The sequence below is a fragment of the Nicotiana sylvestris genome, chromosome 1 (genome assembly GCF_000393655.2).
Source record: "Nicotiana sylvestris chromosome 1, ASM39365v2, whole genome shotgun sequence".
In the NCBI taxonomy this organism is placed as follows: Eukaryota; Viridiplantae; Streptophyta; class Magnoliopsida; order Solanales; family Solanaceae; genus Nicotiana; species Nicotiana sylvestris.
This window is the reverse complement of record NC_091057.1, coordinates 47,863,882-47,886,149: the sequence shown is the minus strand read 5'-3', so window position 1 is coordinate 47,886,149 and position 22,268 is coordinate 47,863,882. Positions and strand designations below refer to the sequence as shown.

General features: G+C 36.2%; 2 protein-coding genes across 4 annotated transcripts; one reads left to right on the top strand and one right to left on the bottom strand.

Moving 5' to 3' along the window:
- Window positions 1-3,615: 3,615 nt before the first annotated feature.
- On the bottom strand, window positions 3,616-9,427 carry LOC104210549 (uncharacterized). 3 transcript variants are annotated; one of them, XM_009759476.2, is made up of 4 exons: window positions 9,291-9,427; window positions 8,026-8,218; window positions 6,952-7,722; window positions 3,616-6,049 (listed from the first exon to the last, which is right to left on the bottom strand). In XM_009759476.2, exons 2-4 carry the CDS (start codon window positions 8,026-8,028, stop codon window positions 4,253-4,255), a joined length of 2,571 nt encoding a protein of 856 aa, XP_009757778.1. In that variant the 5' UTR covers window positions 8,029-8,218; window positions 9,291-9,427; the 3' UTR covers window positions 3,616-4,252. The 3 variants fall into 3 exon arrangements, with proteins under 3 accessions (XP_009757778.1, XP_070008001.1, XP_009757779.1); XM_070151900.1 differs by having other exon boundaries at window positions 8,127-8,218; XM_009759477.2 differs by lacking the exon at window positions 9,291-9,427 and adding an exon at window positions 8,880-9,198.
- A 6,604-nt stretch (window positions 9,428-16,031) lies between these two features.
- On the top strand, window positions 16,032-16,661 carry LOC138869943 (secreted RxLR effector protein 161-like). The gene has a single exon (XM_070147470.1). It carries the CDS (start codon window positions 16,032-16,034, stop codon window positions 16,659-16,661), a length of 630 nt encoding a protein of 209 aa, XP_070003571.1.
- The last annotated feature ends 5,607 nt before the right edge of the window (window positions 16,662-22,268 follow it).

Genomic DNA, 22,268 nt, shown 5'->3' with positions numbered 1-22,268 from the left:
GGGCGCCTGATTTCCAACACTTGTACTGCTTTTCTTTGAACCTTGACTTGCTTTCTCTTGTTCTCCAGGTGGGCGCCTGATTTCCAACACTTGAACTGTATTCCCTTGAAACTTGAACCATTTTCCCTTACTTTCCAGGTGGGCGCCTGATTGCTGATCTTGAATTGTCTTCCTTTGAACATCCTGATTGCCAACACTTGAATTGTATTCCCTTGTTCTCCAGGTGGGCGCCTGATTACCAACACTTGAATTGTATTCCCTTGAAACTTGAATCATTTTTCCTTGTTTTCCAGGTAGGCGCCTGATTACTGATCTCGTACTGTTTTCCTTTGAAACTTGAGCTGTTCTCCCTTGTTCTCCAGTGGGCGCATGATTGCTGAGCTTGACCCGCTTTCCTTTGAACTTGTGTCATCTTCCCTTGTTCTCCAAGTGGGCGCCTGATTGCTGAACCTGATCTGCTTTCTCTTGAGACTGTTTTTCCTTTGAACTATCTTCCTTTGTTCTCCAGGTGGGCGTCTGATTGCTGAACCGAATTATCCTCTTTTTGAAACTGCTTTTCTTTTGAACTGTCTTCTCTTGTTACTCGAACCATTTTCCCTTGTTCTCCGGGTGGGCGCCTGACTGCTGAAACTTGAGCCATCTTCTCTTTGTTACTTCAAACTGTTTTCCCTTGAAACTTAAACCATTTTCCCTTATTTTCCAGGTGGGTGCCTGACCGTTGGACTTGAATTGCTTTCCCCTGAAACTGTTTTCCCCTGAACTTTGAACTGTTTTCTCTTGTTTTCCAGGTGGGCGCCTGACTGCTGAAACTTGAACCATCTTTTCTTGTTGCTTGAAACATGTTTTCCCTTATTCTCCAGGTGGGCGCCTGATTACAACCCGAGTGCTCTACACTCAACCCGATGTTTTACATTTCTGTCCTTCCTACCTGAACCTTTGTATCTTCCACAAAATTCTCAAACCACTCGACCAATGAAGCTTTCACTGACACCTTATTTTCTATTTTGCATCATGCCATATCTGGTATGTTTTGGCCGCACTTTGCTTTGTGCAACTTGGAAGTTGGTAGTAAGCTTTGAAATCCTTTCTTTTGCTTAGCAAGTCTAACATTGAAAAAGCTTTAGAGGAATAGACCCAAAAGGAAATGAAATGCAATGACTTCGAGAGTTATGAATAAAGAAAATCAAAACAGAAAGCATGTTTGAGGAAGAAAAAGGAAAAAGGACTTATCTGAGTGAGGCTGTTGGCATCGATGATCATGACATGCACTTCGGATTAATCAGCCTAGTCCATTCAGTCACTCCTCTTTCAGTCTTCACACTTTATGCCTGAGGTTCCTACAATCCGTTTCCTTTGCAAAGTCGACAACCTTATCGGCTTGCGGTACCCTGAAGGGTTTTCACCAGCAAACCTCTCTCATTTATTCATCTCTCAACTCGTCGTCGCCTTACGGTGCCCGCGAGGGTCTTCACCAATAAGACTCTCTCATTTTAATTTCTCTCCGCTCTCCGTCGCCTTACGGTTCCCGTGAGGGTTTTCACCAATAAGACTCTCATTTTTCCTTTTTCCTGCTCAGAACGGAGTGTTGCCCCTGATATGAATCATACCTCTACTTGCTCGACTTGACATCTCTCGAAGATTGATCGGAAGGTCTTTCTTGAGACTGTAATGTGGGCTTTTGGATAAGGTTTAGAAAGAAAGGATATCACAAAGGCTCAAAATAACTTGAATGGGTTCAGAATTATAACTTTCGGAATCAGATCTTTTGTCAAACCACAACTTCTGCCCCAGTTTCTTTGCCTGAGGGCTTTGAATTTTTATTTTGATTAGACCGAACCGTGAAGCTGCCTACGTATCCTTAAAGGAATCAGGTGGAACGTAGTTCATGACATAGGAATTGCTTTGTTGTTATTACTTTTCTCTTTTCTTTTTCTTTCTCTCTTTTCCTTTTCTTTTTTTTCTTTATTTTTCTTTTCTTTTTTCTTTTTTTTTCTTTTCTTTTTTTTTCACTCTTTTCCATTTTTTTCTTTCTCTTTTCTCTTCTCTTTTTTCTCTTTTTCTTCTTTACTTACCTTTTGCGTACGTGTTTCTGAATTTTGCTACTGATTCCAAAATGGGGGTTTGAAAGAAAATAAATAAAGCTCAAAGGGGTACCAAAGGATAAAGTGTTTAGATAGCAGAATAAAATGTCTTCGTCATTCCAATCTTCAAAATATGCCAAGTACAAACAACAATTAGACAAACCAAAGAAATCATACATAATATCTTTTGACTGCGTCAGAATTGATAGTCATATCTACACATTTGCCTTTTATATCTGTTAAATATAAAGCACCATTGGACAACACTCTTGTTACAATGAACAACCCCTGCCAATTTGGGGCGAACTTGCCTTTCGCTTCAGCCTGATGCGGAAGGATGCGTTTCAATACTTGCTGACCCACTTCAAATTTCGGACGCACCTTCTTGTTGTATGCTCTTAACATTCTCTTTTGATACAACTGGCCATGACACACTGTTGCCAATCTTTTCTCGTCAATCAGACTCAATTGCTCCAGACGGGTCTGAGCTCTTTCGCCTCCGACGGCAAAAATAGTAAATATTCTTCTTTATGTTGTTAGAACTTCCGTGTTTCTTCATTTGTTTTTTCTTGTTTCACATTGTGTTTTTCTTTTCATCAGAATCTTTTCTACAAATTATGTATTTAGTGTAAATCAAAAATTCAGACATCATTTTCTCCATGTTTCTTTAGTAAAATTTATGTAGTTATCAAAATTTTATACTAAAATATTAAAGAAAATATTTGAAAAACTTAAAGTCAAAGAAAGAATTGTTTGTCTTCTCAAATAATAAAGGAGTTATATTCAAATGGGACAAATGGAATAATGGAATTCTGTATCAAAGGGATTAAGAAATCATATCATTAAGATTATTGTTGATTGGATTAGAACAACGCCATTTTTTCTGTGTTTTCCTAACTATTTGGACCGGCATATTAGACTTTAAAAGTTTCATTCTGATAGTTTTTCAAACAATAATTCTAAATAAAGTATATAACAAAAAATATACAGGATAAATTCAAATGGCATGTAGTCTTAATATGATAGTATTTGTTTCCCCCTTTTTTCGCTTTATTAATGTGCATGCTAACTAGTTCTATAAAAATATCAATAATAGAATGAAGAAACGTCCTGAATAAAAAAGAAAAGATTAGCTCCAATACATCTCCTAAAGTAACGGGTCGAGACATTACACCTTTTTTTTTTTGGTTGAGATATTTACCTTTACACTAAACTACTTAAGTTTAACTTCTTAGGTTAAAAATAAAACTATTGTAGCTTAAATCTGGACATGGATTAACACATTAGATAGTTTAATACCACAATAACCATGAGTACAATGTAAAGTTGCAACCATTAGACTGCTACTCTACTCTCGCAAAAGTGATTCTTATTAATTAAAAAAATCTTTTGAAGATATGATAGGATCATAAGATTAGAGATGGATATAAGTACAGTCAAACCTCTCTATAATTACTTCATTTGTTCCAAATATTTTTGGATGTTATAACGAAGTGCTATTATAAAAAACATATATTATAACATAACATAAAAATTGGTTCCCGAAAAGCTTGACTTTTATAGTGAATTATTGTTATATAGGGATGTTGTTATTGAAAGGTCTGACTGTACTAGAGACCAACTATACTAACAAAACGAATGTGCTGCTCATCTTGAGGAAAGTTCATTAAAAAGATTAGGAAAAAAAACAAAAGAACCAACTGAAAATATAGAGGTAAATGAAGTTGGGGGAGAGGGGGGATGAAGTTCTAATGGCCTATGGACTAAATATTAGTAATCACTAAGATATCTACAATCTCAATTAAAGTGACAACACTAATCACATAATCACTTGTGTCCTAGTTCCAACAAATGTGCATGAAATTGCTGAGTAGTCTTGCTCGTTTCTGTGATGCTGTAACTGCAATCAAATCAATCAAACCTTTTGAACCTGAAGAAGAATATTTCTCTCCCCCTTTTGCTATTGCTGAATATCACAATCCCCCTGCTGCATATACATTTTTTACTGGTGAAATTTGTGATCGAGCAACGCCCTTTTACAGCCATTCTGGTGTCACAGCTGGCAGCGAAGATCCCGCGTTTCAGGTTTAGTTAACAGACATCAATGGCACGTGCAGCTAGAGTACAGAACGAGTGACATATTGAAGCACTTGTTCAGTCATCTTGCCAATTTATGGACCTGAGATTGTTGTCCCACTCTCCACAGGTGGATGCTGAATTTTGCCAAACATGTTGCTCTCACCCCCCTTAGATACAACAGCTTCACCTTCTTCCATTTGGGAAACCACTGTGCTATTGCTAAAGTCAGTCTTCATACCACCAGGGGTTTGTTGCGAACTCCTGGAAGATGTCGACTTCCTTCTTGAACCACCTTCTTTACTCTTTTGCCGCCTACTGTGCACAGTCAAGAAACCATTTGCCAGAGCTTCAAGTGCTCTCGTGGTTGGAGGCCGATTTCTAGTGCCATGCCTACGGGAGTTCAAGCTAGGTTGTTGCTGCTCCATACTAGCACTATGTGTCGATGTCTTCAACTCACCAGAAACATCATCAGGCCTCTTCATGTTACCACTTTGGTCTTCCGTCAATGCTGGCATCAGAATCTCATATTCTGAATCAGGGGGAACTTGAGGTTCATTGAGGTCAATCATTGTCCGATTTTGAGGTACCTCGTGAGGAAGCTTTAAAACATGATGATCAGCAGAAGCACATTCGGTGCTTTGAGAAGGACTGCTCTTTGACGAACTGCTTGATGACACCTTATCCTCAGACGAAGCTATTGGAATGTTGTTCAGCGACAGTTCATTGCTGCTCGAGGTGTGGCGCATTTCTTGTTCCCTTCCTGGAACCATCAAAGAATTTACCATGACACTACTGTTTGTCTCTCCACGACTACAAGCCGTTAGTCTCCTACGCTTCTGGGCAATGGGAGCTACAAAGTGCACATTGTTTTCTTTCAATCTCTTGTTCGAGTGGGCTTTTATCACTTTTCTTGGCTGCTTGTCTTCACAGATGTTTTTGGTGTTCTTCGAAGCATTCACCGGTACAGTAGAAAAAGCAGGATGTGGAACTTCCTGAAACTTCTTGCTTGAAGCACTGATTTCGAAACCCTTCTCCTCAGAATGCGTTTCTCCATTGGAGAAAATCCTCAAGGAATTATTATGATTCTTAGCTTTATTAGTACCAACAGAGTCTGATTCATCAGAAGACAATTCCTCTTCACTCTCTTCGGCGTGGCTTCCCAAAGACAATTTGCTTGAGATTTCCACCGGAAGACTTCTCAACTCTCTCACTCTATAGGGTTTACCATCAGAGAGACTTGTATCTACAACTGTAAACTTCATAACATCTGTACATCGATTAGGAGTTCTAGGTTGAAGATAACAAGGACGTTGTCTAGTTGGAAGATCATCTTGTTCTAACTTTGCTTCATCTGTCCAATCACGACCTTCTTTACCTTTGGTACATTCATCTTCGGCATCAAGCTCTAGAAGCTTTGGATCAGAAGCAACTTTACCCAATACATCTGTAACTGAATCAAAATAATGGATCCCTTTGATTAATCTCCTAGAAAACTTCTTAACACCAGGCATGAGAAAAACCAACGCATTTTTGGGATTAGCAGCGTAGTTCAAGTTTTTAGGCTGCTCTGAGTGCCAACCTCTTGCTAATAGACGGGGCCAAACAGCTTCCCAGAATAGATCATTGGATCGAGCTTTACTAAGTCGGTAATCTCCAGTTAGAAACTTAACTACTTCGTTGGTTGTAAGAGAGGAGCATGCTTTGCCAGCTGGGAGTTCCGAGCGTATAGCATGATTAGACTTTGAAGGTTCCAAAGCCACACATGTAAGATCGTATTTATCTTTGCCGATTCCAACTGCTTCTATGAGCATGTTTACCCCAACCATAGCCTTTAACGAGAACACATACTCTTCCAACAATATCTTTCCTTCACCAAATGCCTTGGAGACCTGCCAAGCAATCAGATTAACTACAGTATTTATAAGCAGAAAGGGGTGCGCTGCATGAGTACCAAATTAGAAATGAAACCTAACCTACTAAAATGTCACAGGAAACTGAAACAGTCACAAATTAACAATATTGTCTGAAGACGTAATTTTCTTCATGCAGTAGCGGTAATTCAAACAAAAAAACTGCAAGGTATAAGAAGTAACATTGTCCAAAAACTAACCATTGATGCCACTCTTCACATCACAAGTTATAAAACCTCTAACGGAAGCCTATCCACATAATCAGACAGATAGATAACCAGAGACTTTGATGGTATGTGGTTTCAAGTGTAAGTTCAGACAAAATCCATTCTAGTAATACTTTAACAGTTCATGCACATGTTCTGTCGATCAAGAAATCGCCTGGTTATCCTCCAGAATAACCTTTCTTTGTTTTTTTTGGTTGCTCCGAATAACCTAATAGCAACACTTCCTCTTTTCCCTACATCTAGAACAGATTTTTAGAAAAACGCACATTTGTGCCAGACAACTAGAAACTGATGCACATACAAAGCCTGATGCATGCCAATGATAGGCTCATAGCTTTACATAGGACAAATGAATTGCAGAAAAATTCTAAAACCTAGAAAACCAATGTTGGATAATAACAAACTAACACATACATTTTGGAATTCAACTATTCTAGAAAATATTAAGCATCTAAATCAACTATGAAGTCTCCTTCGAAGCTTTAGACAAAGGTGCTATTGAGATATTGGGCCCTAACATTGATCAACAACCCAGAAAATGTTAAAAAAAACCAGCGATAAATCAGAAAACACATCTGGCCGGGTAGAATTACTTAGAAGAGGACATAAACATTATAAAACACCAGATATGGTAAATCTAGCTTGTTTGAATACCTCCGTTAAAGCCTTTCGGTTTTCCTCTGAAATGCGGGGAAGTAGACGAGATAACAGCTCCTGTTGCCTTGATCCGACGAACAACTTTTGACCATACACACTCCTTCTGCTTCTCACTTTTCGACATTCTGACCATCTACGGTACTCATGGGATCCATAAAACTCCCCATAATAAAATGACAAGATGTCACCACTTGTTTTAGTTTCAACAAACCTCTTAACATGTACAAAGTTCTTCTCAAAGATGTACAGACCTAGAAGGAAACTTGCCTTTTCAATATCAGTCCAAAAATCTAGGACCATGCCGGGTACTAAACAATACCGCAGGCCCCTATTTTCCTGTAGTTTCTTTTCGGAAGACAGATTTGCTGATGTCACCTTATTGTGCAAAACCGTGTCTGATGGCTCATTTTTTACTGTGATACTCTCATCTTCTGAATGCATGTTGGTTAATCTGGTACTTTCAGGTTCTGAGGGTACACTATCTTCATTAGATGCATTTCTTGATACAACTCCCTGGTTGACCCACATTAGCGGTATTGGCAATCCCACCATAAAATACCAGGAAATATCAGCTCCACTCTCCTGATTTTTTGCATATGAAATGCAGTCTCCCTGCAGAGGTGGAATTTCAACCTGATACTGGTTCCCAATTCGAGGAGGTATCTCTGGCTCTCCAAGCACGCCACTCCTATCACAAGACTCCGACGAAAGCAACTGATCCGCAGACACACCATTCATGTAATCTCCATTCAGCTCAAATGAATCCATCTGCAAGAGAGAAAGCCACTCAAGATTTTGTCACGAGATACAACTATAAAGCTAAAAATATCTTTTGCCTACGTATTAAAGTCCAATGATGTCTGATTGGACGGGATCAATAATCTAGTCAGAACAATAAGAATGCTTGAACTAGCAATTCCAAGTAAAAAAGCAAATAAACTGAATCTGTTTTGCTGCTTGTACAAAATGTACCTTTTGATAAAAGCACTTAGATAGTTCAATTTAGGGATGCAAGCACGAAACAGTTAGAATGGCGTGGAAAGCAAAAGAGTTTAAACAAAAACTACTCACCATAGATGGCAATGAAACGTCAACACTTCCCGATCTATGTAAAATACAGAGCAAAGTCCTTTAGAAATTCCTCACTCAAATATGCCAAGAACAAGAAGTACCTAATCCAGAAACTCGATGAGTTCGATTGTCATCTGCCTTCTTCATAGTTTTCTGTTAACATCACGATGCCCCTTATCCGTCGATTTCTTGCCTGAAATTCCAGATAGATTGATATATAAGTATAGAACAAACTAATTTAACAAAACATTGATGAATAATCAAGTTAACTCAACTAAAATGCCATTCAGAAAAGGCAAAGGCAAGTCTAATGACCAAATGCAAGATAACTTACAGAATGTTGTTTAAAAGGAATATAAATAGAACTCAAAACTTAATATGGGATTCATTCAGAAATCATAGAAAACTTGTGCATTAAATTTAATAAAAATAATAATTTTTTTAAGAAAAAAGTCAGCAAGAGGCTCAAAACAAGAACAGCACGAGACAAACTCAACTTTCATACAGAATAAACCAACAATTAAAGAATTATTTTGAAAGGAAAATATATAATCAGAAGAAATGAAGATAAACAAAGTGATATAACTTCTAACATCAAACCCCAGATCCATTTTTCTAACAAAAACTAACTCCAGTATTAGCAACAACAACAAACACTTCATCTCAGATAAACACAAACCTTTGAAACAAACGTTCCACATAAATCCTTAAAACACAACAAACCCCAAATTCAAAACAGAATAAAAACAAAAGAAGAACATTCAGAAGCATTATTATCAAAACTCAAAACTGAGAAAGAGGTATTATAGAAACAAACAAAAGTACAATGCAGAAAAAGTACGAATCTTTATCACCTTTACTAAAGAAATCCCAAATGACGATCCTTAAATAAAATCAAAACAACATAACAAGTTGAAAACTTGCAGAAAACCCAGTACCCAAATCGTGTTTTCCAAGCAAAAACAAAGGCATCTAAAAATACCAAGAAAACCATACCCCAAATACACACACACACAACATAACATAAAAACAAAGTGAGCAAAAATAATTCAAGAAACCTACTCAGAAGCAAAAAGGAACGTGAAAGATGAAATGGGTCTACAAGTTATAGATGTAAAACAAAGAAAACGTGAACATAAAACTAAGGAAAAAACTATTTTAAGCAACAAAAAACACACACACACACACACACAAAAACATATTCAAAGAACATCATGTAACAACATGTATATAACATAGCAAAAAGCTTAAGGGTGAAGTTGTACCTATAGAGTATGGTTCATGGAGTTAGGGGTGGGTTGAATTCGAAGAAAAAGAGGGGCAAAATAGAGGAAAAATGTGAGACTATTTTTCTTTTTTTCTCTTTCGCTGCGTTAGAGAGAATAGGGGGTGGGGGGGATGGGTTTAGACAAGGGGGGTGTGGGTGGCTTAAAATAATATACTTCTACTACTAAGGGGGTTTGGTCCATTTAAAGAAAACAATAGATGATAAACTACCTACGCGCTGTTACAAAAGGTTGTACGTACTCGAGACTTTTATATGACACGTAAATTTTATAGTTTTTCTAACATAATTGAAAAATTAAAGAAAGAATTTTCTTGGACATAATTCTTTTACTATATGAAGTATATTAACTTACCCCTTATGTAATATTTTGGGATTACTCATTCACTTGCCGTTAGTAAATCGTCTCGTATTTGCTCTTAGTTATAGTGGAGCTCTAGTCCAAATGTCAAATACTCCAAGAAAAATATTTATATTTATCCATCTATTAGAATAAATACGAGACGTTTTACAAATGGCAAGTATATATGAATAATCTCACATTATAATAAAGGTAAAATTAAAATATTTTATATAATATAGTGGTATCTTGACCCTTTCCCAAGAATAAATTGTTCTATTTCTTCCTTTTCAAATTTGTTTCACTTCTTTTCCACTTGAGTTTTGGTTTAATAGTGATAGTATTAAAAAATTTATTTTTAAATAAGTGGAAAAGAAAAAGTTATGAATGGAAAAGTACATTTATTGTGCAGAGTAAATCCTATTATTGTCAGCTGGAGAGCACTATAACGCGACGTTAAACTCTACACCTCGTCCTTAACGAAAGATATTTTGCTAAACAACTGACACGCGTATAAATATTATTCGTCAATCGTCAGATGGAAAGAGAAAAAATAGACATTATTAAATCTCTCAACTCTATGACTATAAGAAGCTCCACAAAAGCACGCAATAAGATGCCTCTACCTTTACATTTAGAACGAAAATATAGTTGAAAGTATAGAAGATATTATAGTAGAATATTATATGAAGGTTGAAACTTACAAATAGGACCTTAAAGATCAGGGCAAATTCTAATAATGTCGTCCTTTAGGACCAATCTTTATTGTTATCGAAAAATGTTATATAGTTAGCAGAGTAACGAAGCCTTTTACTCTTGAGTGCAATCAACTCGAATCAACCGTACAGGTGCATAACTGCATATTATTGTATTACAGCACAAGGACCGTCTTTTTAGTATGATTACCAAAAGTACGGTGGGATGAATGAGATTCTTTTACGGTACATTAATTAGAGATTTCGAGTTCGAACACTGAAAATGATGAAATCCCTAGTATAAGAAGTAATTTCTCTTTTAATAGGTTATATGCAGCACGAATTTGAATTAGTTGGATCAATAAGTTTTGAATACTAAATAACAATGCAGTAATTTTAAATTGAAACTCTACAATTTATAGTTCTCTTTCAAAAATCTCGGAGGATATCAACTCGATGCTAAACCATTCATCCTGCTACTTTGCTTTAATAGGCAATAGGAGTAACTCTACTACAAAGAAAAACCTTATGTAACTTATTTTTGCCTCTATATTTGGTTGTTTGGTCAGCAAAATCTTTATTTACTCAAAAGTAGATGTTAAAATAACAAATTAGTCTAGGGAAAAAAACTTTTTATCTTATTCTAGAATCTCCTGTGCCATTTATTTGATTTACTAACTTTTTGCATTGTTTAATATTCCCATTTTTAATTTCATATATTTGAGCCTCTTTTATGAAAAACTTTAAGCTGATATTTTTCCATGTATGTATTCAATAGCCGCACTGACTTATAAGGTCATGTTGACGGCTAACTATTACACACTAAACAAAGATCTCAAAAACCATGTGATTTGCAAATGGAAACAAAATAATACTCCATCCATTCCAAAAAAGAATGACGGACTTAAAATTATGGAGGATCAGTAAATTAATTTTTATACGAATGATATGATTTTGTTATAATAAAAATAATAATCGAAGAAAAAACTGGTTCATGAAAAAAATTCTGCAACTCCTCAAGTAGTAATTATATAACATAAGATGCAACAACATCAAATACTTCGATTGATCCGATTAACTCGAATTCGTATTGCATAAAGACGATTAAAAAGGATTGTAAAACACTCCTTACTAGGGATTCCTCCATGCATAGAACTCGCACTCGAGATCAAAATGGTTAAGAGCGAACCGATCCTATAAATTCTTGGTTTTGAATCCGAAACTTTTGATTGAAGATGATCAGGAGATGTTATCTATCTCATTACAGTCTACACCCAGCCCCTTAGTGATATATTACTATGTTTCAGTTATAAGACTTAAATTTCTGCCAACAACATATGTGTTAATGTACTGTAATCCACGTGTCAATTCACTACCATTAATTAATCCCATAGAGGCAAGGGGCGGATATAGTCTTGAGACAGTAGGTTCATCTAAATTTAATATTTTTGATGTGTAGTATACATTTAGTGTAAAAATCTAGCTATTAAAAGTGTAACAAATAATAGATATAAACTCATAAGTTTAAAAATATAACAATTCCATACTAAAAATCTTAAAGATCGCATTCATAGAACTTAAATTCTGCATCCACCTCAACATAGAGGTTGCGGTTGAGAATAAAAGAAAATAAAATCTTAGTGATGATGTAATCCCTATAAAAGCTAATCTTCCTATTGGTGTATATAGAAGTTAGGTATAGTTAGTTAGAGATATGGTGCCTAAGTGTACATATTAGAAGTTGTGATATGTTAGAGCTATTTAGATACTTAGTACCTAATTGTTAGTTATACTTGTATATAGTCGGCTACTATGCCCAGATCAATGTATTGAGCTAAGTTTTCCAAACATGCTTCTGCTTCTCTCTTCTTCTGCGTATGATTCTAACATAGTATCATAGAACGGGAGAGAAATTCATGGATTCCGAAGCTCAACCTAGTAAGACCTTCTCTTATATTCTACAAATTGAAAGTCATCACTACTGTCTTCTTCATTTCTCAATAGATCGTGAAATTTCTGCAGAAGTTGTAATTTTTGTTTTTGTTGTTGTTTTTGTTTAAATTTCTTCGATTGTGTGTAATTGAGTTGAATATGAGACTGTTCAACCATGGCGGAGAAAACGAAGATCGATTACACCCATCCTCTTCTTACAACCTTCCCACACTCCAGGATTGGTGTTAATTCCAATCCAACTCATATGCTCTGAAAATTATGGCTTGTGGAGTAGATCTATGAGACTTGCACTTAAGGCAAAACAAACTAGGGTTCATCAATGGAACATGCACTAAAGCATAAATTAAGGATGATTTCCATGAGGAATGGAAGACATGCAATGCAATAGTGCATTCGTGAATTATGAACATATTGAGTGGAATCATTTATACATCAGATGCACATGCTGTGTGGGATGATCTAAAGGAACGCTTTGATAAGGTGAATCGAATAAGAATTTTTCAATTGCACAGAGGAATCTCACGACTATCATAGGGATCTGACTCTGTAGTTGTGTACTTCACAAAACTGAAGAAGCTATGGGCAGAGTATGATATGTTGACACCATCCCCAAACTATGGATGTGTGAAATCGAAGGAGTATATAGTGCACTTGGGCTTGAATAGTACATATGATCAAGCTATAAGGCAGATTTTAATGAAAACAACTGAGCCTACTATCAATCAGGCATATGCTATAATCACAAGATGAAAGTCAACAATCTTTAGGTGGTAGTGCAATGGCAGAAAAAGTATATCATATGGCAATGCAAGCAGGAAGAGGTCAAGGATTTAGAAGAAAGAAACAGTTCTTGCAATGTGAACACTGCCACATGAAAGTCCACAGTAAAGAAAATTGCTTCAAAATTATTGGATATCCTAAGGATTTTAGAGGAAAGAAAGGGAATCAAAGGAGAGATTATAAACTTAAAGGACCTTTCACTGCAGTTAACAATGTAAAAGTGACGGTAACATCCTCCAATTCTCAGGGAACATCACAATAGAAAAAGAGGAGATTTTTTCTTCATTGAGGCACAATATCAATAGATTTTGCAGTTGCTCAACAAAGATGCACACAATGACAATCAAACACAGGCAGCATGGCAGGTAACATTGTGTCTCTTGCATCAAATGTCTATAATGATAGTTGGATAGTGGATTCAGGGCCACACATCACATAGCGTCTTCACTAGGATTATTGAATGATGGTTAAAGTGTGGACAATTGCAAAAGAGAGAAAGTGATATTACCTAATGGAGATAGTACTGATGTTACTCACATTGGTAGCACACAATTTTCAGCAGATAACAAACTAGAAAATGTGTTGTATGTTCATGACTTCAAGTTCAACCTAATGCCAGTCTCAAAACTAACCAAAGAATTCCAATGTGGTGCTCTCTTCCTACCTAAACTATGTGTCTTTCAGGACCTCTACAGTGGCAGGGTGAAGGGGATTGGTAAGGAAACAAGTGGACTCTATTTGCTGAGGGGAAGAGGAACAAGACAGTTAACAGCTGCTCTTATCAGCACATTGCAGAAGAATGAAGTTGTTTTAGGAGACCTTTGGCACAGGAGATTAGGACATTCTTCTTTACCAGTGATGAAACATATTTCTTTCTTGCATAATAAAGTAGACAATACAGTACATAATAAGTGTTCCATTTGTCCTTTGGCCAAACAATGTAGATTGGTTTTTTCCTATTAGTGAGCATCTAAGTACAAAACTATTTCAGCTTGTTCACATGGATGTATGGGGACCTTATAAAGTTGCTACTCATGACAATAAACATTACTTCCTTACATTAGTAGATGATTACATTAGAGCAACTTGGATTTTTCTAATGTAGTTGAAAAGTGAAACCATTATTTTCTTAAAGCAGTTTTTTTGTATGGTTAAGACACAGTTCAACACCTGCATTAAAGTGATTAGAACAGACAATGATAAAGAGTTTTTTAATCATCAGTGGAATGAGTTCATGCAGGGTCATGGAGTAATTCATCAGAGTAGCTGTGCGCACACCCCACAATAAAATGGGGTGGCTGAAAGAAAGCACAGGCATATCTTATACACTGCCAGAGCATTGGAATTCCAGGCTGAAATACCAAGCAAATTTTGGGGAGAATGTGTTCAAATAGTTGTTTATCTCATAAACAGACTTCCTGCTAGAGTGTTAGGAGGGAAAAGCCCTTTTGAATTGTTGTATGGCAAATCACTTTTACTAGCACATCTCAGAATCTTTGGATGCCTATGTTATACTACAAATATATCTAAGGAGGACAAGTTTAGGCCAAGAGCTAAGGAAGTTGTTCTAATGGGCTACTCCACTACTCAGGAGGGATATAGACTATTTGACAGAACTACTAACTCTTTTTTTTAGCAGGGATGTTGTGTTTAGGGAATATGTGTTCCCTTTTACCACAGCACAACATCAACAAGCTTCAGAACCCATTGTTGATGTGTTTGAATTCCAACAACAAGGAGAATTGCATACCATGGAGGCAACATATACTACTGAATCTGAGGAGCATGCAGATACAGATGCAGATTCACCTGGCACAGCAGATCAAGATGCACAAGATCAAGTAGCATCTTATTCAGACACTTATGAAGAGGTAGCTGATACTTATGACTCATTAGAAGTGCCAGCCCCAGCAACTGATCACACAACTACACCAGATACAACAGCTCAGGCAAGTACACCAGGCAGAGATGTTGTAACATTGCAGGAACAAACTACTACATCACCACTCCCTACTATGATCACCAGGCAATCAACTAGAACCAAACATCCCCTATCTGGATGCAAGACTATGTTGTTGCCACCAAGCAAGGCTCACATTGTCTTTGTCCTATTTCCAACTTCTTATCTTATGATTGTGTCACAAAGAAGACTAAAGGCTACATCAAGGCTTTTTTCATAACTAAAGAACCACAAAACTTCAGGGAAGCAGTGTAGGATGATAGATTGATACATGTTATGAAACAAGAGATTGAGGCATTGGAGGACAACAAGAGATAGGAAGTGGTGGATTTTCCACATGAGAAATCACCGATAGGGTCAAAATGGGTCTACAAAATCAAGTACAAAGTAGATGGAGAGGTGGAAAGACTTAAGGCTCTTTTGGTTGCTAAGGGATATAATCAACAAGAGGGCTTAGATTATCGTGAAACTTTTTTACTAGTGGCAAAGATAGTGACAGTTCGGTCAGTAATAGCATTAGCTGCTTCTAAAGATTGGAGCCTCTATCAAATGGATGTATTCAATGCCTTCTTACAAGGAGACATATATGAGGAAGTATATATGGACTTACTTCAAAGTTTTCAAAGACAAGGGGAGAAAAAGATTTGTAGGTTGTTGAAATCTCTATATTGACTCAAGCAAGCATCAAGGCAATGGAATCTTGAACTGACAGAGGCCTTACTTAGTGCAGGATTCAGCCATAGTGTTTATGATTACTCTTTGTTCGCTAAGAAGTCTAGGAATGAGATTGTCATTATCCTAATCTAAGTGGATGGTTTACTGTTGACTGGAAGCAGTATAGAACTTATTAATGGGGCCAAGTCAGTACTGCATCAAAAATTTAAGGTGAAAGATTTAGGTGAACTGAGATACTTCATAGGAATTAAAGTATTAAGGTCTAAGCAAGTGATTCTTCTTAATCAAAGAAAATACACCTTAGAGCTCATCTCAGAGATGGGCTTAAGTGGAGCAAAACCTGCAGTTACACCCCTAGAACTCAATCAGAAACTCACTTCACTTGAGTATGATAAGGGGATTGGAAGTAAAGTATCTGATCCTTTGATAGATGCCACATGCTATCAAAAGCTGATTGGCAAACTCTTATGCCTTACAGCCACCAAACCAGACATCAGTTATGCAGTACAGATTTTAAGTCAATTCATGCAGACTCCTACAAGATCTCACATGGATGCAGCAACTAGGGTAGTGAGATACCTAAAGCAGGCACCAGGAATGGGAGTGATCATGAGAAGAGGACCAGCAGATGCATTAACTGGCTTTTGTGATTCAGACTGGGCAGCATGTCCAATAAGTAGAAGGTCTGTCAGTGGGTACCTTGTTAAGTTTGGTGATTCCTTAATTTCTTGGAGGTCAAAGAAGCAACACATAGTTGCTCGAAGCAGTGCTGAAGCTGAATACAAAAGTATGGCTTCTGCAGTAGCTGAGATAGTGTGGTTGAGAGGGTTGTTTGCAGAATTAGGGACTCAATTCATCAACCAGTCATCCTATTTTCAGATAGTAAAGCAGCCATCCAAATCACTGCTAACCCCATCTTTCATGAGCGCACAAAGCACATTGAAATAGACTTTCACTTCATCAGGGAGAAGCTCAAACAAGGGATTCTGCAAACACAGTACATATCTACAAGGAATCAGCAAGCAGACATACTCACAAAAGGATTGGCCTCACCTCAACATCAGTTTCTACTGGGCAAGCTTGGTGTGATAAACATTTCAGCCTTCAGCTTGAGGGGAGAGTATTGCTGTATATAAAAGTTAGGTAGTTAGTTAGAGATATGGGGCCTAAGTGTACATATTATAAGTTGTGGTATGTTAGAGCTAATTTAGATACTTAGTACCTAATTGTTAGTTATACTTGTATATAATTGGTACTATGCCCAGATCAATGTATTGAGCTAAGTTTTCCAAACATGCTTCTTCTTCTCTCCTGCGTATGGTTCTAACACTTCCTAATAGTGAATGGAAATGTTTGCACCAAATAACAAGCATGTATTAGTGTATTATATAAGCCTAGGCGTATCAGTATCACCACCCCTGTGCGTTTCTTAAAACATTTTCTTCGCAAGAATTTCCAGAATCTTTTAGTTGCTACTTTAAGTTTTATTTATTTTTATTTGACTTTTTAAAACTCTGTGTTCATTCTTTTAAAGTCGTTGTGGTTTTTGCAAAATATAAAAACTCTTCTTTCTCGATGTTTGGTTTTAAAATAGTTTTGCATTCTTACAAAAACCACCTTAAATATTGGACGTAAATATTACTACTACTTTAGTAACATCACTTTTACAATTCCTCTCCACTTCTAAGGTATGTTATTACTTAAGGTATTCATTTTTCCATTTCCTTTCCTTTTCTCTCGGAAAGAAAGAGAGTGTCATTATCTACAAATTAGAATATATATTATTTACTTATACTAGTCGAAGGTAATAGACATCGCTACATCGGTAAAATAGTTGAAATGCATGCAAACTGGTTCGGACATTACTCACGTCACTATCTTACAAAAAATAAAATAAAAATTAAAGTCATTATCATGGCTTGGAAGTTTAGAACAGGGAAACAAAATAAACGTAGCAAGAGGGAATGGAAGGTCTTTTGGTTGACTGATCAGCTTATGACTATAAGCTGTTGACATCTATCTTTTTTCTTTTCGGACTTTAATTTCAATTATTTATTTCTTTGACTCTACCTGATATAGGAAATTACTGAAAATTAAATCAGAGGATAATGTAAAGTAGAATAAGGATTTACTGTACATTACGCTAATTCATCAAAGTCATTTGTCGTTAACAGTTAAAAATTGATCCAAAAGTCAATAAGTAAATTAACAAAGTATCTGAGGTTAATTCGAGTATTCAAAAAGCAATAAAGAAAGGAGAGTGTGATTTATCATTCTAGTCCAACCAAATAGCTACTTTTCCATTTGCACGATATAATATAAATTTTCTTTAAAATAGGTTCTCATAGTCATAGCAGCCTCCCAGAAGACAGCACAGTTATTAGTTGCAATTTGGATCGTAATATTAGTGACCATAAAAGTATATCTTTTCCAATGTGAACATTTTATACCTATAAGTTAGATAAGCTAAAGGAAAATTTCAAGCCAATCAAGTAAAGTAAACACAATCAATTTCCTTTTTATGGTCATGGCACATACTATAGAAAAGTGAAAAATTAGTAAATAGTCACTTTTTAGGTCGGGTATTAGAGTTTAATCATATTTTAAATTGTATTGGCAAAATAGTTATTCATAATGTAAAAATAGTTATTCATAATGTGAAAATACAAGTCTGGACAAAGATACCGCTACCTAAAACAGGGAAGAACTCCAATAATGCCTATTATACTTGAATATTTGTAAATTCAAAATCTAAGAATTCTTCCCAGAGTTTGAATGACCTGAAACACTAGCTCTTAATTGTTGAAGTATAATATGAATTTTAAAAAAAAAAAATCATTCCTGAATTTTCCTGTATTTTACACTAGTAAAAGTTCAAAAACTAGTAATCTATCCTGGATTTTATATTTAAAGGTTAAAAAATTGTTGAAGTATAATGTGAATTCAATAATCATGAATCGTTCCTGAATTTTGCACTAGTAAAAGTTCAATAACCAATAATCTATCATCGACTTTGTATTTAAAATTATAAAAGTATAATGTAAATTCAAAAACCATGAAGCATTCATGAATTTTGTCCCAATAGAGATTTAAAGGCCAGTAATTTATGGATTTTGCATTAGTAAATGTTCAAAAACTAGGAATCATTCTTGAATTTTAGACTTTGCACTAGTAAAGATTCAAAATTGCTAAAAGTACAATGTGAATTCAAAAATCAGGAGTGGCTCCTGGATTTTGCACTAGTAAAGGTAAAAAAAAACTAGGAATCATTCCCGGATTTTGCACTAGTAAAAGTTCAAAAATTAGAATTCGTTCCTGGGTTTGAAAATTTAGGAAATCTTTAAATTTCAACATAGTTTACCAGGGTTCGACTTATCAAAACTTCTAACTCCAGTACCAATTGCTAGAGTTGTGTTCTATATTTTTAGTGGCGGCAAAAGTGTCAATTTAACCAAACCAATGGCTAATTTTATAATTTAAAATATGACTAAACCCTAATAGATGGCTCCAAAGAGTGACTAATCCAACTAATTTTTACAACAGAAACATAGTACAACTCCAGTTTTGATAAATGGGCCCAATGGGCTATGTCACAGTTGCAGTGGGTAGATTCATGTGACTGAAGCCCTCAATCAAATGACTTTGTTGGAAATGGACCTCATAAAGAAGCCCCAAGTCCCAACATCCATTTTAAGAACTGAATTGCAGCCTACAGTGAAGCTGGAGAAAGGTGAAAGTTAGGCCCAAAGTGAATACGCAACAAAGTAGGTAAAAATTGCACGGGCGACCTATTTGGTTGCCCCCATTTAACTTATACTCATTTTTGAAAAAACTTTTAACTTGTACCCACTTTTTAAACAATTTCAGCCCCCTTTCTCCTCCTTCTCCTCCTCAAAATTAAATCCGCCCTCAACCTCTTGTGATTAAACTTCTACTTCATTTTCCTACAGGCAAACAATCATCGGCAGGAGAACAATATCATAGATCTCTACGTTCTGTTTCTCAGATATGCAGGGTAAATATATATTTCCATGTTGATAACTTCTTGAGGGCATATTAACACCTGTATATGAGTAAATTTTTTTATATTTCTGTTCGTGCTGTCAGTATTTAATCAGAAATTATACCTTTCCACCGAGACTATATTACTTCAAGTAATACAGAAAAGAGACCTTACAAAAAGGTAATTAAGCAGTGTCTCTAATATCTAATTTGTGAAAGTTGTATGTTCATATTTTCAGCCTCATGGATGTTGAATTAATCATTAGTGGGATGTGATTTCAGAAATTACTGGATGTCGTTCGTGAGCTGGAGTCCTTAAGGCCAGAAGTTGAAAAGGAAATTACCAAAGTGAACAAAGAACTTCTAGAGCTGAAGTTCTCCAATTACAAAACAAAAACTTCAGCTCTAGAGCTGAAGTTCGCCAGTTACAAAACAAAAACTTCAGCACACTTGGGTCCCGTATACTAGAATGCTGAAGTTTTGCGTGATTGCTTTTGCTACTTCAGCCCCGTATGCTGAAGTTACGCGAAAAAGTGGGTACACTTGCAATTTGTTTTGCAAAGCGGGCACAAGGTAAAACGTGATCCAAAAAGTGGGTATAGATGCAAATGCCCCACAAAGTAGTCAATGAAGGGTAAAAATAGCACGGGCTAGCCAGTTTTCGGACTAGTCATTAAAAAATAGCCAACATTTACAAAGTTATTGAAAAATAGCCACTATTTTGCTGCAACACGAAAAGTTCCAGCATAATATACTGGAGATCGGTGTACTTGTGTATGAACTTCCAGCATATTATGCTGGACCGGTATATTAGACTGGAACTCCAGTATAATATGCTGGAAGTATACTGGAGTTCTAACAAAGTATACTGAACCTCCAGTATATTATACTGGAATTCCAGTATATTATGCTGGAGTATTTTTCGGATTTTAAACTGTGTTTTCGTTCATATTTATCTTTACATGAAAAGTGATCAAAATTTCAATTACTTGGCTATTTTTTAATTTCACCCCAATAAAGACCTACAAAACGGACTGGGTCCAACAAACTCCAACACGACCCAACATTTATGTGATCCATTTTAAATTTTTAGTAGGAACACTTAACTGGACAAATGGTGATTAGAAAGTCATTAGAGTCTAACCCGCGTGTATTATTCCAAATAGACAAATACTCATCACCCACTGTTTATACCAAACAAACAAACTATAAGAGTCACAAATTCAAGTGAGTATCAATTTAACTGTAGTTAAACTTATATATGCATGACACATCTTTCATTCATTTGTTTGGTCGCGAGTAAACTTTTACCTTCCAAACGGTACCCTCTTTTTCACCAAACTACTTTTCCTAACAATTTCTAGAAAGTACTCGTAAGAAGGTATTTTGAAAACTAAACCTTATGTAATTCTAAAGTTGGAGGTGATCAATGCCTTTATCAGCGAGAAAATAAAGTCTTAATTGTATTTATGAATTTCTCAATACATCAATTCCTGTATTATATCCCATTAACTATAGTTCCCACGTATATAAAGAATATACAAAATTGCTAAGACCATCATCTGCATTTCTGTTTGACCAAAAAAGGTATAAAACCCTTTCGTCGAACTAATTATTAGAGATATAGAAAGTAAATCTTAGCCAAACATAATTAACCCTAGATCCAAATATATAAAGCACGAAAATCGAAGACGAACATGAATGTGTAATGTTTCTTGATATAATGATCATACATCAGATGTGAATGATAAGCTTACATACAAGATAGACTTGCACCACACTCATGGAAGCAAGGGAGGGGAAGAGAAGGAACTGTTGATGAGAGAGAGATTTTCCTTTGTTGGTTCCCTCCTCATGACCAGCCAGATGACCGTGATTCTATTTTGAACGTGCATCCTCCATGCAAAACCTATCATTATAGGCGAGACGTTGATTTTGCATAGACACTCGTTATAACTTCTACTTTATGTAGCAACCTGACCTACATCGGTACGGTTGTCTCGAACGCTTACTTACCGCTCTTTCGAGTGGGTAGTGACATTTCATCGGTTCTGGATCTAAAGGAAACTAAGAAATTTGGCTAAGAAATCCCCACAGACGGCGCCAAATTGTTTGAGCAAACAAATGCTAAACCAATTAATGCCCTTTCAGTTTTTTGGTTGGCGGCTCTTGGGTTTCCTCCTATTTATAGGAACACATGTCCTGAGCGGTAAACCCAAGAGCCACCAACCAAAAAACTGAAAGGGCACGGGAAACGATACAGTGCTTGGGAAACGTGCGCCATAATAATGTATAATGGGTAGTCACGATGTTTCGGATCGATGCAACGATTCAGCTCTGAACTAACATAACAGTTCAATGGCACCATTGAAGCGTCACGTCGCCACCTCGACCTAAGGATCTCGTTCAACGCGTAATGTTCAAAATTCTCCTAACTTTTGAATCAACAAAGTCTGTCCATTGAGCTCGCCAAGAGGCGACCTTGACGGACGGAGGGACTAACTGTATGGGTCAAAATCTGGCCATAAGATGGCTGTTCTTAAAAGGAATGAT